The sequence below is a fragment of the Varanus komodoensis genome, unplaced genomic scaffold, assembly GCF_004798865.1.
Source record: "Varanus komodoensis strain SLA01 unplaced genomic scaffold, ASM479886v1 scaffold6_1, whole genome shotgun sequence".
In the NCBI taxonomy this organism is placed as follows: domain Eukaryota; kingdom Metazoa; phylum Chordata; class Lepidosauria; order Squamata; family Varanidae; genus Varanus; species Varanus komodoensis.
The window spans coordinates 5,959,806-5,980,934 of NW_025336345.1; the positions used below are offsets into that span (position 1 = coordinate 5,959,806).

Consider the following 21,129-nt stretch of genomic DNA (forward strand, 5'->3'; position numbering starts at 1 on the left):
AAGGTACAAGTTATTTCTGGAGGTTGTCTACACCATCCCTGTGAGAACCCACCTTAACCTTTTGAGACCTGTTACAATAGTTGATATTTGAAGTGGCGGATGAATTTTCTGTGCTTAACTTCATATTAGTTGAGTTCTATCTGAAGCTCTCTGTCATCAAGGGTAGTGTTTGTGGTATGCATGAAAGTACAATACTGGCCAGTTTCAGTGTGGTTTCCTAATCTTTTGAGGCACCAGAGATTGATTTTGATCTCTGTACACATAAGATGGATTTCAGCATAAGCCAGAGAAGCCCATTTCACAGTTGAGCTTAGTTACGCCAACCAATTTGCTTGCCATTGTCTGTCTGTGTTTATAGGTAAACCGTCCCATTGGCAAAGTGCAGATCTACACTGCAGATCTATCTGAGATACCACGATGCAACTGCAAGCCTGCAGATGAAAATCCCTGTGGCCTAGACTCTGAGTGTATTAATCGTATGCTGTTATATGAGTGTCATCCTGCAGTCTGCCCAGCTGGGGAGCGCTGCCAAAACCAGTGTTTCACCAAGAGGCAGTATCCTGAAGTAGAAATTTTCCGCACTCTAGCACGAGGCTGGGGCTTGCAAGCCAAAAGAGACATTAAGAAGGTATCTTTTGTTTTGCTATTTTATTTCCCTCCCACAATTTAGTTTTTACACTCGGCATTCTATACTTCCATAAGTGAAATTTGTTATCATTATAGCATCTGATATATAAAGAAAATAAATGAATTAGATTTTCTTCTGATATATATGCCTACATATCTGATAAGATTTTTGTTTCTCCTGGATTAATAAGCTTTCTTAGTTCATATAAATTTTTAATTCTGTGATAATGACACCATGGAATGACCTAAACTAGAACTAATAAAAACCAGTATATGCTAAACTTATCAAAGATGGCTAGCATTTGGTCGCAATTCTCATTTACTTTGCCTTCATCCCAAATTTTTATTGTCCAATTTTCTTCACACAAATTCTGCATTTTGAGCAGCAGTGTAAAAGTACTGCTGATTACACTATTTCTAACCTTTATGTGTTCTTATACCCAAGCTGTCACAGATTATTTACTCAAAGGTCCATGAAATACCTTCTAAGCAAGAGGATCTTAGTGTGTTTCGACTGGATGGATTATTAAGCAAAAATTTCTTCAAGAAATTGCCTTCTCCAGTTTTTACTGTACAAATCCAATACCACAGATGATTTAATAGGCAGGGGTGTTTTTTTGTTTTGTTTTGTTTTTGTTTTTGTTTTTGTTTTTTTTAGCAGAGGGAGTTCCAAAGAAATGGGGCCAGCTCTGAATGATGCTGTCCATGGTCTTGCCAAACTGATCTTAGAACATAATCCATTGTGGCTGTCCAGAACGCTCTGGACTTGAAAGATTACAGGCATCCAGTGAGAAGTGAGAAGAACATGGAGACTAGAATTGCCACTGCACTTTTATCACCCTCCAAAACACGTTGATGGCCATTTTTGGCCTTCTAAATGTTTCCCCCCATGGCATGAGGAGGAGAAACTGAGGCACTGCTAGGATAATTTGGTGGACAGTGGTGCCTCACTCCTTCCCTCCCAGCCCATCACCCAGAACACTCCCCCCTCCCCCAAAACACTCACACACAGAATGCCTCTGAAGACGGCCTTCCTTTCCATCCAGCACAGGAAGATCCATGCCAGCTGCAAGCCGGGGGGCTTCTACCTCTTGTCTTATGCTGCTGCCCCAAGCAATTTCTGGAGGCTACAAGATTGTACCCTTAATGGTGGCCTGAAAGGCATGGTATCTGAGGCTGATCTTGGGGCCCAAGTAGGCTCATAAGTGTGCAGGAGGATATAAGTCAATGTGAATGGTAGAGTATGAAAGCATATAAATAGGAAACTCTTCAAATAACCACTGGTCCAGTCTGAAAGTGTCCCATGTGTGACCATAGGCATGTTGCTGTGAAATTTTTTAAGGAATATGCTTGTGAACATGAAATACAGGTGTTGCCTCCTTGGAATGTCTCTCGAATGAACACTTAAAAGTTTGGCATTTATGAAAAGAATGCATACAAGTTAGATCATGCAGTGTTTGTCATTTGTTGGGATCGATACCTCTTTTTCAAACTGTTTGATGATCTGGGTTATTCTCAGCTTTGAGTTTGGAGTAAAAGTAGTTGTTGTTTTCATCTCTTTCCATCCTCACATATTTAGGGTGAGTTTGTGAATGAATACGTGGGAGAACTAATAGATGAGGAGGAGTGTCGGGCCAGAATCCGCTATGCTCAAGAGCATGATATAACCAACTTTTACATGCTGACTTTGGACAAGGTATGTGGACTGTATTCTGTTTCTTGTGAGGCTAAATGTGGCTAATTTTCAGTGTTTGGACACTGAAAAGCAGGTGCCTAAAATATAAATGCTTCGTCTTATTTTGGTAACTGCTAACTGGGATATTGGTCCTTTTAGCATTGGTTTCAGAAAACAGCTGCTGCTCATGTTTATGTGACATACTGTTTTGCACAATAAAGAAGAAAGGTAGGCCAAATGCAGGGTCCAAGTCTGTGTCAAAGTTAAGTGCAGGCAAGCAGCCCAGATCAAGCACACACCAGCGGGGTCTTCTGTGGAGCCCAAGAGACAGTAGGATGAGAAAAAGTAGAAGTAAGGTCGGGCAAGGCACTGGGGGTTGAAATGAGGTGTTGTTCCTGCAACCAGCGGGTCTCACACTTTATAGGTAAATTTCCAAACACACCACCTTGCTGTTAGTTCTGATTCCAAATCCTCCTCTCTCCAAAAAGACCCATGCTCTAGTAGTTCTTTATTCTCCAAGAATCTAGATGCTGTGAATCTTGGGGCACGTGCCTTGCTTCCAAGCAGTGGCTTGTGCCACCACCTTCTGAAACCAGCATAATCTAGTATTGTGGAAATGCTTGGCTTCTTTCTCTGACTCTAAAGACGAGGTGAAGTAGAGCCCATTGAGAGGCCCATCTGGACTCCCTCTCAGCACTCCATCCCAGAAGGGCCAAAGGTGGCCTTTTCACAGCTGCTGGGGGTGACTAGAGTCAGAGGGTCAGGTGTGCTCACTTCAGATACTATATTGGGCTTGTTGCAGCTGAAGAAATGTTCCAACTATGTTTTTAAGAGGCTGAGTTCTTTCCTATGATTTAGGATCGAATAATTGATGCTGGACCAAAGGGTAATTATGCTCGCTTTATGAACCATTGCTGCCAGCCAAACTGCGAGACGCAGAAGTGGTCGGTGAATGGAGATACTCGGGTTGGGCTTTTTGCCCTGACAAATATCAAAGCGGGTGAGTAACCCACCATGGCTAGAAGTTTCTTTCTAAATGGGGGGATGTCTCTAGAAATATACAGTATATAGCCTGAATATACACATGACCTTCTCTGATTTTTCTGATTACCAGGGACTGAACTAACGTTCAACTACAATTTGGAGTGTTTGGGGAATGGGAAGACAGTTTGCAAATGTGGTGCCCCAAACTGCAGTGGCTTCCTTGGAGTGCGACCGAAGGTACAACAGCTGGTCTTTGGCATTCTTTTCCCATCAGCACTTGCAAGTTGCATCGGCCTTGCTGGTTACTTCCTGTATGGAAATCCTGTCCACTCCAATGTGGCTTTCTTCCACAGGATACTATTCAGTGTACAGTTTGTGCTTCTGCTGCTAAAAGTAACAACCCTGTAAAGCCATTGCCCAGGCTGCATTTTTAATCCAGTTGAAAATACAAAAACTGGAACAAAGGCAGCTCTAAGAGAAATGTTTCTTTAAATGCCTCTCTGTCATACCCACAGTCCTGAAGTATGTGGGTACTTGGATACTCACTTGCAGTATCTCCTTGGGCTCACACACATAAGCACATCTCAGAACAATGAGGCCTTGTTTACACTGTTGTTGTTGCTAGTTGCAAAGTCGTGTCCAACCCATCGCGACCCCATGGACAACATTCCTCCAGGCCTTCCTGTCCTCCAGCATCCCCCGGAGTCCACTCAAGCTCACGAGGATGGCTTCAGTGACTCCATCTAGCCACCTCATTCTCTGCTGACCCCTTGTTCACACTAGGAAAATTCATTCTTGGACTACCCAGGATTGGATTGTTTGCTCCCTCTGAAGAATTATGAATGTGACTGTAACAGTTTTCCTCATGGTACTTCATTAGATCAGCTAAAGAAGTAGGATATAAAGAGATGTGAGGACAGGCAATAGGTCTCTTTGAACAATGGCTTACTGGAATTGTTCTTTCTCTAGAACCAGCCACCTACCACTGAAGATAAATCCAAGAAATTCAAGAAGCGTCATGGGAAGCGCAAGTCACAGGCAGAAATCATGAAGGAGCGGGAGGATGAATGTTTCAGCTGTGGAGATGGTGGTCAGCTGGTTTCCTGTAAGAGACCAGGCTGTCCCAAAGTGTACCATGCTGACTGTCTCAATCTGACCAGGCGACCTGCAGGTCAGTGGCTTAACCGCCCTTGGTGTAGCAGTCTGTCCTTGCTTTAGAGGTCTGGGAGATGGACGTTTGCCTAGCTAGCAGGACTTTCAGGAGCTGGGGACAGCTTACATCATGCATACCTGGAGAGGACAAAGCACCAAATCAGTTAATGAACCCAAAATTGGTTGCTGTTTTAAAATGGAACAAAAATATTACATCACATTCACATTATGTGTTTACTAGCTATTTTTTCTCTCCTTGTAGTTTTTGCCAAATATTAAGATCTAGGGTAGTCTTCTAAAAATATAGTCCCCCCCCCCCGTCACAAACAATGCTGGTACCAAGAAATTGTTGCATGAATAAAAACAGGGACTCATGTCCTTTGGCATACATTTTTCATGTTATCTACATTGAAAGGTTTGCAACATGTGTTTTTTTTTTTAATGACACAAATTGCACAATGGCATGCCACTTCCCATCCATCTGAAAGATGTACTTCAGGATTCCTCTCTTAAGTGGCTGTTTGGCTATGAATTGCCTGTGCTGTGTGGGCATGGACTTTATGATTGTAGAGATGGAGCACTGTATGTCATTACTAAGCCATGCTCAGTTCCCCTTTAGGCCCAACCATTCTAGCACTCCCCCAGACCTTCCTCCCCTTCCAGGAGAGGTTCATAGCATGACAACAAGGAAGATGTCCACTTCCCAAAAAAAAAAAAAAAAAATTCCCTTTTTTTTTTTTTTTTTTTTTCTTTTTTTTTTTTTTTTTTGTGCCAGGCTAAGATTTTATTCCCAGGCATTTGTCTGCATATGAAGAAGCTTTCATATTTTAATATTGTGGTTTTATCTCATCTTAGTATTACATTTTCATATGTTTTAATTCCTGTTGGAAGATGCCTTGGGCCTTTTTCTGAGACAAGCAGTGTAATACATCCAATAATTAATGGGAATGACTAATGGCACAGAAGTTGTTCCTCAGGCTGAGTGCCCACACACCAGATGCCTCCATCCTGTGAGATGTGTCTACAGTGCTTGTTTCTAGAGTCCCTCCTTCCCATTGTCTAAGGCCCTGCTCATTTGATTTGTTCCTTCTGCCTTCTTGGGCATCTTTGCATTTTCCATAAGCATGTAGTATCTTGCAGAAGTATTCACACACTCCCTTTGACTTTTCCAGTTTGTTGTATTACAACCTGGAAATGGGATCATGTAGCACTGACATTGTGCACAAGTGGATTCATTCATCTATTTATAGTACTGTTTGTGACTTCTGGAGGCTGAAGCTTATGAGACAGATCTCAGCAAGTGAATACTTATGCAGCCAACAAGTGCCAATTTGTTTTTGTTTACTTTCCTGCCACAGTAAAAATACGTTGCACCATCACAAGGCTGAGTACCTTGTATACATCAAGCGGTAATGATGTCAGTTGAATCTATTTTAACACCAGGTTAATTTAACAAAATACTTCTTCAAGGAACTGTACAATCATACAAGCATTTGCTGGTATGATAACGCCATTCAATATTTTCAGCCCTCCTTGTCAAGCTCTTAGCAGAACAATGTTAGCTGTAGAGCCAAAACTATATTTTTAAAAAGTTTGCTTTCTTGTTTAGAAAACTATAAAAACTTTGAATTGGCAATTTGATCATTTTAACAGAAATATGTTGCAATGCAGTTTTTAGAACTGAGCCAGTATTGTGTAATTGTACAATAGCAGCCAGATGTCCCATCAACTCAAGCTGAATTAGCTGATAGAGTCTTTGCCCAGCTTCTGTCAGTCTGGGCTTACTTGCTTCTCAATTTCAGTAGCTTGCTTCCCTGTCAAGAGAGTTCTCCTGTTCATCCTGTCTCAATTGTTCCTTTTTCCGTACTGCAGGGAAATGGGAGTGTCCTTGGCATCAGTGTGATGTGTGCAACAAAGAAGCGGCTTCCTTCTGTGAGATGTGTCCCAAGTCTTTTTGCAAGCAGCATCGAGAAGGCATGCTGTTCATCTCCAAATTGGATGGGCGCCTGTCATGCACAGAACATGACCCTTGTGGACCACACCCTCTAGAGCCAGGAGAGATTCGTGAGTATGCGCCTCCCACAGAATCAGCAGCTGGCTGCCAAAACACTCAGCCAGCAGACCAGCAGCCGGCAGCTCCGGGCCCGAAATCTCAGCCACCAGAGAGGCTGCCTCTGACTGTGGCCCTGAGGCTGCAATCCTCAGATAAACCTCCTTCCTCTTCACTGGCTCTGAGGCTAAAGCCCTCAGACAAGCCACCTGCCTCTGTCGCACTGAAGCTGCAGTCCTCAGATAAATCACCCTCCACAGTGGCTCTGAGGCTACAACCGTCAGACAAACTAGCCTCCACCCTAGCCCTGAGTTTAAAACCCTCAGACAAATTGCCCTCCACCCTGTCCCTGAGGTTAAAGCCCTCAGATAAATTATCCTCAGCCCTTGCCCTTCGGTTGCAGTCGTCAGACAAGCCACTGTCCGCTGTGGCTCTTAGGCTACATCCCTCAGAAAAGTCTCCCTCCACTGTGGCCCTGAGGTTACAGCCCTCTGAGAAATTAGTCTCCACTCTTGCCCAGAAGTTGCAGCCCTCAGAAAAGCGGTCCTCTACTGTAGCCCCTGAGCTGCAGCCCTCAGAAAAGCCACCCACTGCAGAGGCATTAGGACCTCAGGACAAGCTGCCAGCCACAGAGGCATCAGGACTTCAAACAACAGACAAAAATGCTGCTGTGAAATTGCCAGAGCCTGAGAGGTCGGACCCATCATCTTCTGCGAACACATCCAAGTCTCAGGTGTTAGATGAGCCACCTGCCGCAGAGACACCAAAGCTCCAGGTGTTGGGCAAGCTGGCAGAGCTTGAGTCTCTGAGGCCTCAGCCACTGGATAGGGCCATTTCTGCCGGCCCACTGCTTCAGCCCTCAGGCAAGTCTGCTGCTTCACTGAGTGTCAGACCTCAGCCGTTGGTCAGGCCAGTCACCCCCATAGCGTTGAGGTCCAAACCATCAGAAAAGCCGCTTGCTTCCATGGGCTCACGGCCTCAGACACCGAATAGGCTTTCTAGCCCAGTGGATGCTCGGCCTGTGCCGTCAGACAAGCCTTCTACCACCACAGGCCTGAGGCCTCAACTGTCAGACCGGCTTCCCACTCCACTGAATCCAAGGCCTTTGCTTTCAGAGAAAGCCCTGAGGCCTGTTGACCAGAACGCTCAGCCAAAAGAAAGAGGTTCTGTGACTACAGAGCAGAATTCTCAGCAGAAAGAACGGACATCAGTGTCTGATGAGCAGTCTTGTAGATCTACAGGGAAATTTTCAGCATATGTGGGACAAACAACCTGCCCCCTAGAGAACTTGCAAATGCATGACAAGACCTCTTGGCTTAGTGCAAAAGGGCTGCCATCTGTGGAACAATCACTTTGGACAGCTGAGAAACGGCAGTCTCCTGAGCAGAGTCTTTGTCCAGGCCAAGAAGCAGCATCTACGCCCTCTGCAGAGCAGATATTTTGGCCAACGGAACGATTGTGCGCTTTTGAACAGCCCCCTTGGCCTGGAAGGGAAGCTGCGCTGTCTTCGGGGCAAACTTCGTGGCTGACCAGAAACATTCAGACATTTGAGCAGATTACTTGGCTCTCTGGGAAAGCACAAACACCTGTGGGGCAGGACATTTTGCCTTTGTCTGAACAAAATGCGGTGCTAGTACTAAACCAGGATTCTCCTGGCCACGAACCTACTGAGTCTAAACCTAAATGAAGCCAGTTTGAGGCCAGACGGGTCACCATATTTGTTTTGTTTGTTTTTAAAAATTGTATGGGGAAAGGTATTTTGTTTTTGGGTTTTTTAAAAAATCATTTCCCCAGATCCTTAACCTTCAGCAGCAACAACAACTTGCCCAACCTATACAGGTACATTTACCTAAACCTGAATAGTGCCCAACCAAGGAGCAAGAATGTAGATGGTCTGTTCCTTCTTCATTTTGCAAACAATAAAGCTGAAATAAAGGAATCCACTGTGGATAGAATCTCTAATTCCATTGAAATAGTTAAATCACTAATCTTGCACGTCTGAGTGGCAGACCTGCATTAATGGTGTGTTTTCTAGATTACCCCTAGGTGATTCCAAAGACGCAGGTTTCCTTCCCCCTGTCCATGTGAGATGCAGGTGCTCCGTTTGGCACTGGCACCTCACTTTTCCAAAATGTTTAACTTATGAAACCGGTTATTGGAGAAGGGAAGGGACTTGACAGTTTTTCTCCCCTTTTCTCATTCCTTGCAGTTCTGTTGTAGAAGTGTTTGCTTGACATTTTGCTGCCAGAGCTTGTCAAAATCAGGTGCTTTGGGGGGTGGGGGCAGGTGGGGGGATCTTACTTGAAGTTAAATGAGAAGCTCAGTTTTTCCAGGCAAACCCATTAACTCCTCTGTGAACACCAAAAGTTCCCTCACAGACCCTGCAAGTGGAAGTGGGGATGAACAAAATTTGAAGTCACCTTCTACCAGTATTCTTACTTTGGGACTTAAAGCTTTAGCCTAGTGCAGTCAGAACTACCACTTCAGAATTGTGACCACTAAGATTGCAAACCTATGGCTGCTAAATGGTATCTAGAAAGTCGTAGGAAAGTTCAGATTTCCAGCTCCAACTTTGGAAACATATTCCAAAGTTGAAGCCTGAACTCCACCCCTACCCCGCTCCACCCTAACAGCCGGCACAGTTCTTTCTATACTGGCTGCAGCTCCAAGGACGGAAGAGCAACCTCAAAGACAACTTTGGCTGGGTGCTCTAGGGGATAGGGAGAAGAAGAGGAGACTGCTGGGATATGATGTATCCTGGTGGGCCCTTGGCCTATTCTCCTTCCAAACGGACAAGAAGATTAGCTAAAATAATATGTCAAAGTGTTTCACAGGCAGGGGAGGTGCAGAGATGATCTTCACTTCTGCACTTGTTCCATCTCAGTAGGATATATCTAATATTCCAAGGGACAGAGGCAGCCACTTTGGATGGTTCTGTAAGCGTAAGACCAGGTTAGAGGAATGAATAAATCTTTCTTCTGGACTTTGCAGTGCATCATTGCTGTTCCTTAACTTTTTTGTCCACCCTAATCTCTTTAAAGCCACAGTTGTTAGTCATTGTGGACAAATGGAACTTATGTTGCACTCTACCACTACAATGTGTTCTTAAAAATAAAGTTGGCATTATTTATTGTGGTGCTAACAGCTTTGTTACATTCCTCTGGCTAATGTAAATTCTACTCATAGCCTATTAGAAAATTCATGTGTCCAAGATGGAAAATTTATTGTTAATTTTACCTGGTTAGTCTCTGACATAATGCCTCTGTAGTATTACCCCAAAATGACTGAAAGACAACTTGAACTTCATTGGGCCACACTGAAGAGTCTCTGCATGTCAGAAACAGAGATAGTCAAGGTCATAGTTCTCACACTGGAACGCAAAGGGCTCCAGCAGCTGCCTGATATCTCTGTTCTTTTCCTTCATCTCCATTTAACAATTAATACAGCCTTTTATGCTGGCCAGGTTGCCAGGTTTGTATTCTGTATAAATCTGGTGGAAATGTTACCTGCAGACAGAAATGCAGCTTGCTGTGGTACTAATCAGGTATCACTATAGAATTATAGGTGGAAATCAGAGAAGTTACTACCTGGGCCTGGATACAGCTGCGTTTCTACTGATTTGGGATGTAGGTGAGACAGGCAGGCATACCATGCAGCTACTTCACACTATGGTTACAGTTCAACACTATGATGCCAGGAAGCAGCTCAACCATCACCTCACCCTAACCCACACCTACTACAAATGTTTGGTTCCTTTAGGTTCTCCTTAATTTGCACAGCTGAAGTCGCACAGTTGTCATGCTCTAGCTTCAAGCAACAGACTTTTGGCCAGCTCCCATTTTGTTCTTTTTAGATTTCCAGGTTTTTGTGCAGATCAGTGAGTCCTAGTTCGACCCTCTCCCTTTGGAACATTCTGGGGTATTCAGATCCTATAGGCAATTGCCAGTATTGCAATTGGTAGGATACAATGGCAGCTCAAATTCTGATCCATAACTTTTTTCAGTGTTGATTTTCCACAATGATGATACATGCTCAGCACTGCAAAATATTCCCTGTGCAGTTGTGCACTTCATCCTCTCCGAATCATTTCACTCTCTCCAAGTACAACTAGTGACTTTGTAAAGCATTATGGCCAATGAAATCTTAGTGCTTAAAGTTGGTTTTCCTTGAAGACCTACAGGCTCATTGCTGAAAATGGGGAAATGCAAACACCTTTGTTTCTGCGTGATTCCTGAACCTGCAAAGGGAAACGGAACACTTCTTCTGAATGATTGAGACAGAAACAAGAAGCCAAGGGCATTTTACTAAAACATTTTTAATGAAAAGATCATCTTTTCAAGCAAGCCAATCTAGTCATAAGGTTCAGCAGGTCAAATGTGGGGGAACCCTCTCCCCACAGAGCTCTAAATTTTACATATCTAGGCCTTCCCTGTGAGCTGGACTTTGTCATGTAGACTGTGTATTTAGGGCTTCCTTTGTACCAGCCCCTCCCAGCCAGCTGTACCTGTAACAAGAAAGACACTGCACTGCTTTGTCCAACTCTGTTCTTGCAATGTCGTGTGTTTTAACTAGCTATTTGTTTCATGGAAAAATAATAAACTGTGAATATTTTTGGTGGAGGCTATTTCAAATCTTTAAAGCAGAGAACATTTCATTTTGAATCACTTCTCCTAAGCAAGTTCTAGGGAACAAATATGTGACACTATAGTAAAGGGGATTCAGTGCAGCAGCACATTCTGAATCTTTGGCTAGGATCTCTTGTTTGAATTAAGGTAGATTTTTTAAAAAATGCATGGCATTTCCAATCTGTTGCCTGGTGATTCCCCCTATCCTTCTCTTTTCCCTCAAGAGTATCTCTGTACAGATTCTGTTTTATTGCCTGCTCCCTCCCTGAATGATTCATTTCATGGAAACAAGAAATCAGTAAACAAAAACTAAGGCATCTGAAGGCATGTATGTGGTGCATTTGTGTGTCCATGCAAGTCTGCAGTACAGCGTTATCCAAAAAAGAAGGCATCTTCCAAGTATGGAGGCTGGTGCCTAGTTTAATGAGTGAGCAATGAAACCAAAACTTAAGGAAATGTGAAGAAACAGTAATCAGCAGCTGGCCCTTGCTTGGCCAACACAAGGTACAGGTAGTTCCCCTGGGAAATGGGAAGGGTTGCTCATTTGCATGAGGTCAAACATTTTCCATCAGGAGGACCAAGCAGAGGCTGAGTCTTTCAATACTTTGATGAAATCTTGAACATGAATAGCTGACCAAAGGGACGCCACACAGAAAAGTGGCAGAAGAAGCACTCAAAATGTCCATTGCATGTCCTTTCCTAGCCCAAATTTGAAAGTACTTTTGCTAAGTGCTGAACTGCCAGAAATAAAATTTACCTTTGCCTCTGAAACAGGAATTGAGGGTGTAGTCTGCTGTTGCTTACATGGTACTTTCCTAGGGTGTAAATGATAAAACTTCAGATCTTATTAGACTCTAATTTCTATCAACCCTAACTGGCCTCACAGATAGTGACTGATAATGAGGGTGGGAGTTAACACCTGGAGGGCCAGAAGTTCTTAACAGTCTCTGTGCTTCACACATCTGGACTTTGTGCCTACAGAGAGCCTATTGTCAGCAAGCTTCTACAGCTAAGCATTCATTTGGGCAGGAGCCACTCCCCTTCCTGTTCCTTTTCAACCGTCGTCACACCTAGATCATGGATTGCTTCGCTTTCTTCCACTCTGCATTCTTCTCTCAATTTTTCCCCTACTCTTGCCCAGAAGAACTTCTCCTTTCCCAGCTCTTTGGCGAACCCATTTCCTCACTCTTTACTTGAAATAAAAACTACAAAATATTTTTTCTACCCACTCCCCCATCCACTGCTCTTTGTGTCCCAAGTTGCTGTGCCCCTCTGTTTCCTCCTCTTTCTGCCTTTCCCATCTCCCACAGTGGTGTCCTTGGCAGCTTTTAGGAGCTTTATTGCCACCCAACAGCCATTCCCTCTGCCCCTTTGCTTGGGCAAGAGACACGTTGTGCTCATTGCCAGGCCTTCATGAAGCAGACCTGGAAACACCTGGCTGGCTGGCTCAAGGCCAAGCTTTGGCAGAAGGCCCTGCAAGTTGCAATCTCTTCCAGGAAGGGTCAGGCCTCTCCTTCCAATTCTGCGGCAATCCCCGCCCCCCCTCCCCCGCAGCTGAACTATGACAACCACAGCAAAGTTGCTTGCCAGGTGACCACATGCCCAAGAAGGCCACAACATTTCTAAAACAATGGCCTCCACCACTGTGCCCAAACAAGGTGCTGCATGAGCCCCAGTCAACCAGCAACCCATCAACTGCCAACCTCCTCCAATCCCCAGAGTCGAGGGGCCCCTATTGCCAAGCTAGGAAGAGAACTGGGAGCTTGGCCTGCCATATCACCAGGCCACCAATCTCCATGGATGTCTATGCCCAGAAGATCATGTTCCTGGAAGTTGACACCAATGCCACTCAACTCATCTCTGCAATGCTCCCTGGGTACTCCCATGAGGCTGACAGCACCAATGATGGAGAGCGGTTTGATGCCGAAACAACCCATCACACCAGCCATGATGCCGCACTTGGAGGCCATGGAAAATTGGGTCCAATTCCACTGTTAGAGATTGGGACTGGGCCTCCAATTGTTCCCCAGTATCCTTCCACTCTGGCGACAAGTCCAGCTCCTCCTGTGATGTGTACCATAAACCATGGTACTAAATTGATAGTGGACCCTGGTACTGAGACAGGCACCATGACACTGATGTGAAGAATGTGTGAGCTGACACCAACCCTCAACACCATACTGATGTGGATGCCAGCTATCCACCAGCCACCACCCTTCAAAGTCCACCCATTGGTGACCACTTGACACCAGGCTCCAGCTCTGAGCTGATGCCAGGTCCTGGAAGCAGGCCATCACCGGGACTTGATGGCCGATTGCCTCTCTGCCTTGGTACCAAGCCAACATCAGCCATTGGTTCTGGATCAACACTCCCTGGCACCATCAACATCGAGGCTATGAAGTCCTTCCTGCCCTCCAGCCTGGAAGACTGTATCTCTGACTCTGAGTCAGTCCTCACACTGTCCTTGTTGGAGTTGTCCTCAGATGTGACTGTGTATTCCCAGGACCCAGCATCCCCCTCAGAAGAAAGGGGACATTTCTCAGAGCAGGTGCTCCAGATGGCCAGAAACCAAGGGCCACAGATTGGGCTGGAGACCAAACACCAACAGGACCAAGTCATTGACTCAGTCTATGATGCCCTGGATTCTGAGGAATGAACACCAGTGGCTATCCCTTTTTTTACCAGTCCTGCTCCACACAGTCAAGCAGTCCAGGAAGTCTCCTACTGCCTCTCTCAATACATCAAGGAAGACAAGAGTCAGCACACCCAGTACTGAGAAAGGATTTCCCATTCCTGTTCCAGCTGAACAGCTGAACTCCATGATTGTGGAGTTGGCACAGGGGACGTTGCAAGGGGAGCATTCGATGTTGGTCAACTGCAAGGGGTAACAGCTGGACAGCTTGGTGAGACACATCTATGCAGCTTCATGGAAGGCATGTTATGAGCAGAGCTGGCTGGAGCTGGGGGTCAGACTAGATAGCCCAGATAGTCCCTTCTGACTCTGTTTCGAGGTTTCTATCCCTGGAACTCCCGTTTCACAAGCACAAGTCTGCTTTGCCAGACTCTGGATGAGAAGCAAACTGTCTTCCACTCAAGTTTCCACAGTGTCATACATCAGTCAAATCCAACATCTGCTCTCCATTCAGAACAACCTACCGCGGTGGACCACACATGCAATCTTGTAGCAGGCATCAGCTTCCTTCCTCTGGAGCCTGTGATCATTGTTGCTACAGACGTGTCCAACACAAATGGCGGAACACACTGTGGCAACTTACAAACCCAGCGGTCCTGGGACTGCAAAGAAGCCAGCCACCACACCAACTTCCTGGAGATGCTGGCCATCTGCAAGGCGTTAATCTCCTTCCGTCCACCTAGTGCAGTCAGCATGTACAGAGCTCCACAGAGAACATGACTATGATGCAGTATATCAACAAGTAGGGAGGCCCACGGTCCATACCGCTCACCAGACTGACTATAGCCATCTGGGACTGGTGTATCACAGAGACCTCACATGGCAATCCACATGGTGCGCAAGCACATTTTCCTGGTAGACGCACTCAGTAATGCAAGTCTAGACTCACATGAGTGGCGGCTGAACTAGATGGTCCTCTGCGACCACCACCACAGATGGGGGGCATCATCAGTGGAGCTCTTTGCCACAGCTCAGAACATGCCCTCATTTCTGTTCCAGAGCAGGATGGGGAATCGGCTCCCTGGGAGATGTCTGCCTTCTTAAATGGAGCGGGATCTTGTTTCACATTTTTCCACTGTTCTGGTTGATCATAAGGGTGATCACCAAAACCTGGAAGGATGAGGAGGACTGCACCTTCATCACCCCCTGGTGGCTGGGGCAGTCATGGTTTGCCAAGCTCTTTCAGCTCTCCCAGGGGAATTTCACCCACCTCCCACACTCCCAGGACCTATTCTCACAGGACTGGGGCCGAGTCCTTCATCGGGACCTTGTGCCTCACAGCTGGAGAATCATTCCCTGCCACCCAAGGTGTCATCCATACTAGATGCAGCACTTAAAACCATTCACAAGAAGATCCTGCTTGGCAAAGTGGAACGCTTTCTCAGCCTTCACATGTCTGGAAGGATTTGACCTGCAAAGGGCCATAACTGAACAGATCCAACACTTTCTGCAGGCCCACTTCCAGGCCAGCCTTAGCCCCTCCTCGATTCTCATGCACCTGGCAGCTATTTCCTCTTACCAACCAGCAGCAGGGGCATCTGCCTTTGCACACTCCCTGGTGCCCAGATTCCTGAGGGGACTCTGCAACGTCTCTCCCTGCACTCAGCCCTGCACCCCGTCATGGAGCCTGTCAGTAGTATTACAGGCCTTCACCAGGAAACCCTTCAAACCCCTGGCTACAACTGACTTGCAAGACACTATCTTGGAAGGTGGTCTTCCTAATGGCCATCACTTCAGCCTGCTGCACCCATGAGCCCTGTGCCCTCTGGGTTGGGTCCAGATGGAGGACTGTCAGATGGAGGATTCCTAATCTTCCACAGGGACAAGGCAGTCCTCCATCTGGACCCAACCTTCCATTCTGAGGTCATCCCACCCTTCCACCCCAATCAGGACATCCCCCTTCCTGCCTTCTTCTTTGCTTCTGGTAGAATCTACCCTGCACCTGCTCGATGTCGGGGGGGGGGTGCCTTCTCCAGACCCAGAACTGAGGTGTTCTGATACTTGCCAAGACTTCATCTGCTACAAAGGCCAGAAGAAAGGAGGCTCGCTCTCCTCACAGAGGCTCTCCAAATGGGCCTCCAACCGCATCAGCTTGACTTACCAGGTGGTAGGCCTCTGTCTCTCTGCATGACTGAAGGCTGTTCCACGTAAGCATTGGCCACACCCATAGCCCTTCTTGCCAGGATCCCCCTGCAAGACGTTCACCGAGTGGCCACATGGTCCACACCCTCAGTGTTCATCAGACACTACTGACTGGATGTCTGTGCAAGGGCAGACTGGTCCTTTGGCAGGGCAGTCCTTTTCTCCATTTTAGAATGATGACCGCATCCCTCCATCCTTCACAGGGTAAGTCAGCTAGTCACCTGTGTGTGTGGTGCACAGAGACCACAAAGAAGAAAAGCAGGTTGCTTAACTATCATTTTTCAAGTGGTCATCTGTGCATTCACACAACCTGTCCTCCAGCCCCACTTGCTGTCATGCACTCGATAGTTGCCCCCTATTCTCCAGGCGCACTTGGGGCCAACTGGATCAGGGTCTTCCCTGCTCTCCTTGGTCCACAGATCCATGGCAATCTCCATAGGAACTAAGGGAATGGGAGAGAGCCTTTCCCCACACTTCCTGGGAACAGGAAGGGGAGGGGCTCCTGCCCAAATGAATGCTTAGCTATAAAAGCTTTCCAACAATAGGTGCTGTGCAGGCACAAAGCCCAGATGTGTGAATGCACAGATGACCACTCAAAGAACAGCAGTCACAGGTAAGCAGCCTACCCATTACCCAAAACATAGAGCTTTGCACTTTGTGCCTGCAAGCAGTGCCAAGGTAGACCAGATTCTGTGACAAAAGCTGCTAGTTGTTTGATGTGAGGATAATGCAAATAAGCAGATTTGCACAGCTTTTACTAATTTAATAATTCTGTTTCTGCTAATCAGAGAAAGAGGCAAGAACTAATGTCTAGTGCAAATTTGACATGGCATCTCTCAACCTTGGGTGTCTGAAATTCTAGGAATTTCCTCCCACTCCCCCAACTCACATTTTCTTTTTACAAGCTTAGAACTTTTTAAACGAAAATTGAGATGTTCAAGAAGTTGAATGCCATATTGAGTACCAGATTCTGCAATTGCTCAGTATATTCACAGAATTATGGAACTGTATGGGGCCCTGAATATAGTAGAGGCAGGTAGATGTCCTTGCAGCTGAGATGAGGGAGAGGAATTGTTTATTATGGAGCTAGCAGAAGACCTCATCCCCTTTTCTATACAATTTATGAAAAAATAATGTGACAATGTCTGTCACTATTAAGAACTCTGAAGGTTTCCTGAAGAGCAAAAGTTGTGCCTTTTTGCTTCTTTCCACAGGAAAGCTGTGCCCTAAATTTTGGGGGAAGAGAAATAATGGTTTGAAAGCCTGTAGGTGCCTAGCTCAGAAAGATGCTGCTCTATAGGGTTAAGGTAGTATCTGTGGGGTATCTGTGGGAACTGAACCAGTAGGGCTGAACTCAGTGCCCTCCCTTTTCCAGTGCTAGGGTTGTAGCCTAAGCAATGTTAACTGAAACCAGAGGGCAGGAGATGCAGGAAGATGTGCTTTGGCTCACGTTGAAGTATCTGGAGACCCCCTGCCAGAGTAATTCAGTAATGTGCTGCTAGCTGCAACTGCTTGTCTGGGATGTATCACTTCTGGCATTATCCTGTGGGTAATAAGCTGGCTGCAACTGACTTGGTATAGGATGTTTACTTCGGAGTGGAGGAGCTGAGGTGGTGATCTTTACCTGAAAGTGAACATTTGGAGTAGCGTTTAAAGCCTTTGGTCCACTTTTTTTAAAAAAATTGGGTGCTAAAGCAGATCAAGTTTTCTCCTTAAATTTGCATAGCTGCTAGCAAGAGATTGTTGTTGATGTGTTGGGTATGTGACATTTTACAGTGTTGATGAATTCCCCATCCGTGGGATGCAGAGGGTTGGTGATGCTGGAATCGAATGGTGACATTTTAACAGTCATTACCTTATACGTTCCAGGCTTAGCTCATATTGGAGAGCAAGATGTTTCAGAGTACATTTCTTAGGTATTGCTAGAAATAACAGAGTAGAAGTTTTCAGAAGGTTAGCTGTGTTAGTCAGCTGAAGCATAACACAAAAGACAGTCTCGTGGCCCCTTAAAAGTTTAATATGTTCATCCTGCTATAAGCATTCACAGGCACTTTCCGTTAATGAAGGCCACAGTTTCGCTTCTTAATTTCCAGATTCTTTCCATTTTCAGGAAGGTAGTGATCAGTGTCTACATGAGTCCTTGCACACTTGTTAGTGGTGCATTGGCCTTTTGAAAGTGTATTTATGTGTGCACAAACAACAATTTTTTGTGATTACGTGGGTTCTGCACTTGCGCAGAGTGACGACCTGGAAGTGTCATGAGTTCCAGAAAGCAGAAGTGCACAGCATAGCAGAGAGCATGCTCTGCTGTCAGGAAAAAGGAAGCGCAACCCCCCCCCCCCCCGGCAGCTGGAGAAGGATGTCTCTCTTATCACATGTTGATGATTTATCACGTGGTGTGGTGCTTTTCAGTGTGTCGGTAGTATTTTGGAGAGACGAGACGCATTTCTGTAAAAGCTTAGCAATGTGCCCCAGCTTGTTGTGTTTGAAAAGGCTTAAATTGGAGGGCTCTTCCCACTGTTATAGATAAGAAGTAACCTCAGAGGGGCCAGGTGAGGAAATAGCCTTGAGCAGTGCTAACATAAGCTGGAGGGGGAAGATTATGTTTCTCCAAGATCTGTATTGCTTCATCCTCAGGCATGCTGCTTGCTGACTCTGGAGAGTGCCTCAATGGGAGTTGTGACTGAGCAGAGCTGTTGCAGGAGAAGGCCTAGACAAATCCCTGTTCTGCAGTGACTCTCCAGTGCTGCCTAATTGCTGTGCTTCTGCATGGATAATGGAAAAGGAAGTCAACAGAGCATGTATTGGTGTTAGCCTCAGTCAAGCTTAATGTGTTCATACAGAGCTACTCAATTCTCATCTGTGTTCTCTGTACAGAGCTGACAAGGGAAACATGTTTACAATATCTACATTGGAAGAAGAGGAAGAGTTTGGGATCATGGATTACTTTCGTTTTGCTTCCCCTTTCCCACTTGGCTGTGTATGTGAAAACTATGATAATGAAAAAAAAAGGTTGTCCTACCCGGGTGTTCCCAGAATATGTACTGTAATTCTTTGTATATAAAAGAAAGCAATTACTGTAAAGTAAAGTGTAACTTTACTCTTGACTGTGTGTGATGTGTCATTGAGGCTGTCATTGAACCTAGTCAATTAGACTAGGCTCTATTTAGCATCTTAACCTCAAACAAACAAGAGGGAAGTTCGAAGAGCTGGTAAAGTGCCCAGAAAAGGCAGGAACCAAGATTTTGTTGTCTTCTACAGGGCACGGTTAGGGATTTGCTGAGCTTCCTCTGCATCAAAGCAGCCATACAGCTTCCACAACCATGTGTTATCCAGATGTGCTGGACTATAACTCACATAATCAGGCACAGGCCAATGGTTCTGGAGGGCACCAGGCTGGGAAACAAGAGATTAGTAATAATGAAACAGAATTTGGAATATAATTTAAATCATTATGGAAACTTCCATGATTCAGTGGAACAATAACCAAACTTCGGAGCTGATCCTGTGCATTTTCCAGGGAGGTACTATGTTAGTCTGGTGCAGGAAAAAGGGGAGAGGGAGAAGAGGGAAAAAAAACTTGTTGCATCAGCTTAAAGAATAACTTTTTTTCTGGCACAAACTTTCATGGATTCTGTCCACTTCACCTGACGTTAGTAGATTTATACATATGTTCAGGGTTGAGGGAGATGCAAATGGTGGGGATGGAATTGAAATGAGAAATTAGAGAGAGTCATAATTACTTCGAACTGCTGCCATTCCCAAAACAGAGTTAGGTGATAATGCAGAAATCGTTTCAGTGATCAGGCAATTAAAATAAGGAAAAGCATTGTCCTTGTTCAGCCCTCAAGAAATAAAGTACAGACTTACTCAGCTAGGACTGCAGCCTCAGGCTGAAGCTTTGAGCACATTTACTAGCTCCAAGTGCCTCAAAGTGTCACAACTGCCTAGCTCAGTGGAATTTACTTGCATGTGCACTTGTTTAGGATTATTTTCTACATAGACTAATAGCTAAAAAAAAAAGGAACTGAACTGGACTACAGGAGGATGGGAGATTACAACTGTGCCTTGTGTGGGTCCTTTAGCATTTAACATGAAGAGCATTTAATCAACTCCTTCTCTCCTGACTCAGCGTTCTAATTTGAATCCTAGGACAACTTTCCTTGGGGCCAATTTCAGCCATCAGTCTCCCCACAATGAAAGGTGGGAAGCTTCTGTGATGTAAAAGCCAGAGGCACAAAAGGCTGAAGCACAACTCAGAAAGACAGTAGGGAGGTCCACACAGAGGGAAACCTATGTACAGTCAATATAGTGTTTAATTGTAAGGACTTCATGCAAACCATCTGTATGGTGTGTAACTTTTACCACTCAAAGGGGGGAAACTGAGAAATACTGATGTCTGTGATACTCACTGCTTTTTTCCATTATTTCAAGAAGAGCTTGAATAGCTTGTGTGAAAATGCAGTTAAGAGTAAATTGCTGGCAGCACTGCTTGCTTGGGCATGTGAACTGCCAGAGCTGTCCTCCACTGCCTCAGAGCATGCAAGCCTCCCCAGGCTCATGCTGGCTTTAGGGCTTGCAAAAAGTCACTGTAACTAAGGAAGGCCCTTTAAGATTTTGAGGCATGCAACAGTATAAAGCAGATGAGCTTATCCATCTTTTTCAAGAACAAAGCCAGGAAGAGGAGCCACCCGCTTTCCTGTCCAAACACTCTGGATAGAAGGGTGATGCCACGTAGCAGCTCTGACTGCCGCATGGGGAAACGGGTGGGGGATGCCTGCCTCTGCTGTTCCTATAGGGAAAAATGTGTTCTTAAACCCAAACACCCTGACACTGGGAAGGTCATTCCATGGGATGCTGCATTGCAAAGGGGGTCAAATTACTTTCAGTTACTCACCTAGTCGTCTTCCTTTTGTGTGTTTATCTTGGGATTTCAGTATATCTCTCTAATTTGTAGTCTCCCCATATTCTGAAGCACACTACAAGCCTTGATCAATAGGTCCATTTTTGCAAGGCTGTTTTCCCCCTCTGGTATCATCAAAGGCAAGAACCTCATAACCCCTTTCTCCACCGATTTGATTGCTTGCAACAATGAAGAGCACAACTGACTCACTCCTGTGAGATTACTGTAGTTGCAGACTATACGGTGCACGCAAGCAGCAAATCCATGGTACTGACCACA

At 45.5% G+C, this 21,129-nt stretch overlaps 1 protein-coding gene across 5 annotated transcripts in view; it reads left to right on the top strand.

The window, feature by feature from the left end:
* NSD1 (nuclear receptor binding SET domain protein 1) overlaps positions 1–19,054 on the top strand; it is an 81,128-nt gene extending 62,074 nt beyond the window's left edge. For 4 of the 5 annotated variants that reach the window (XM_044450931.1, XM_044450933.1, XM_044450934.1 and 1 more), the window contains 6 exons: positions 359–628; positions 2,207–2,323; positions 3,161–3,302; positions 3,417–3,523; positions 4,256–4,457; positions 6,311–8,758. In XM_044450931.1, the coding sequence (XP_044306866.1) occupies positions 359–628; positions 2,207–2,323; positions 3,161–3,302; positions 3,417–3,523; positions 4,256–4,457; positions 6,311–8,175 (2,703 nt within the window). In that variant the 3' untranslated portion in view covers positions 8,176–8,758. Of the gene's footprint in view, positions 1–358; positions 629–2,206; positions 2,324–3,160; positions 3,303–3,416; positions 3,524–4,255; positions 4,458–6,310; positions 8,759–18,584 lie in introns of those variants that run through there. The other variant, XM_044450936.1, reaches the window with a different exon arrangement.
* The last annotated feature ends 2,075 nt before the right edge of the window (positions 19,055–21,129 follow it).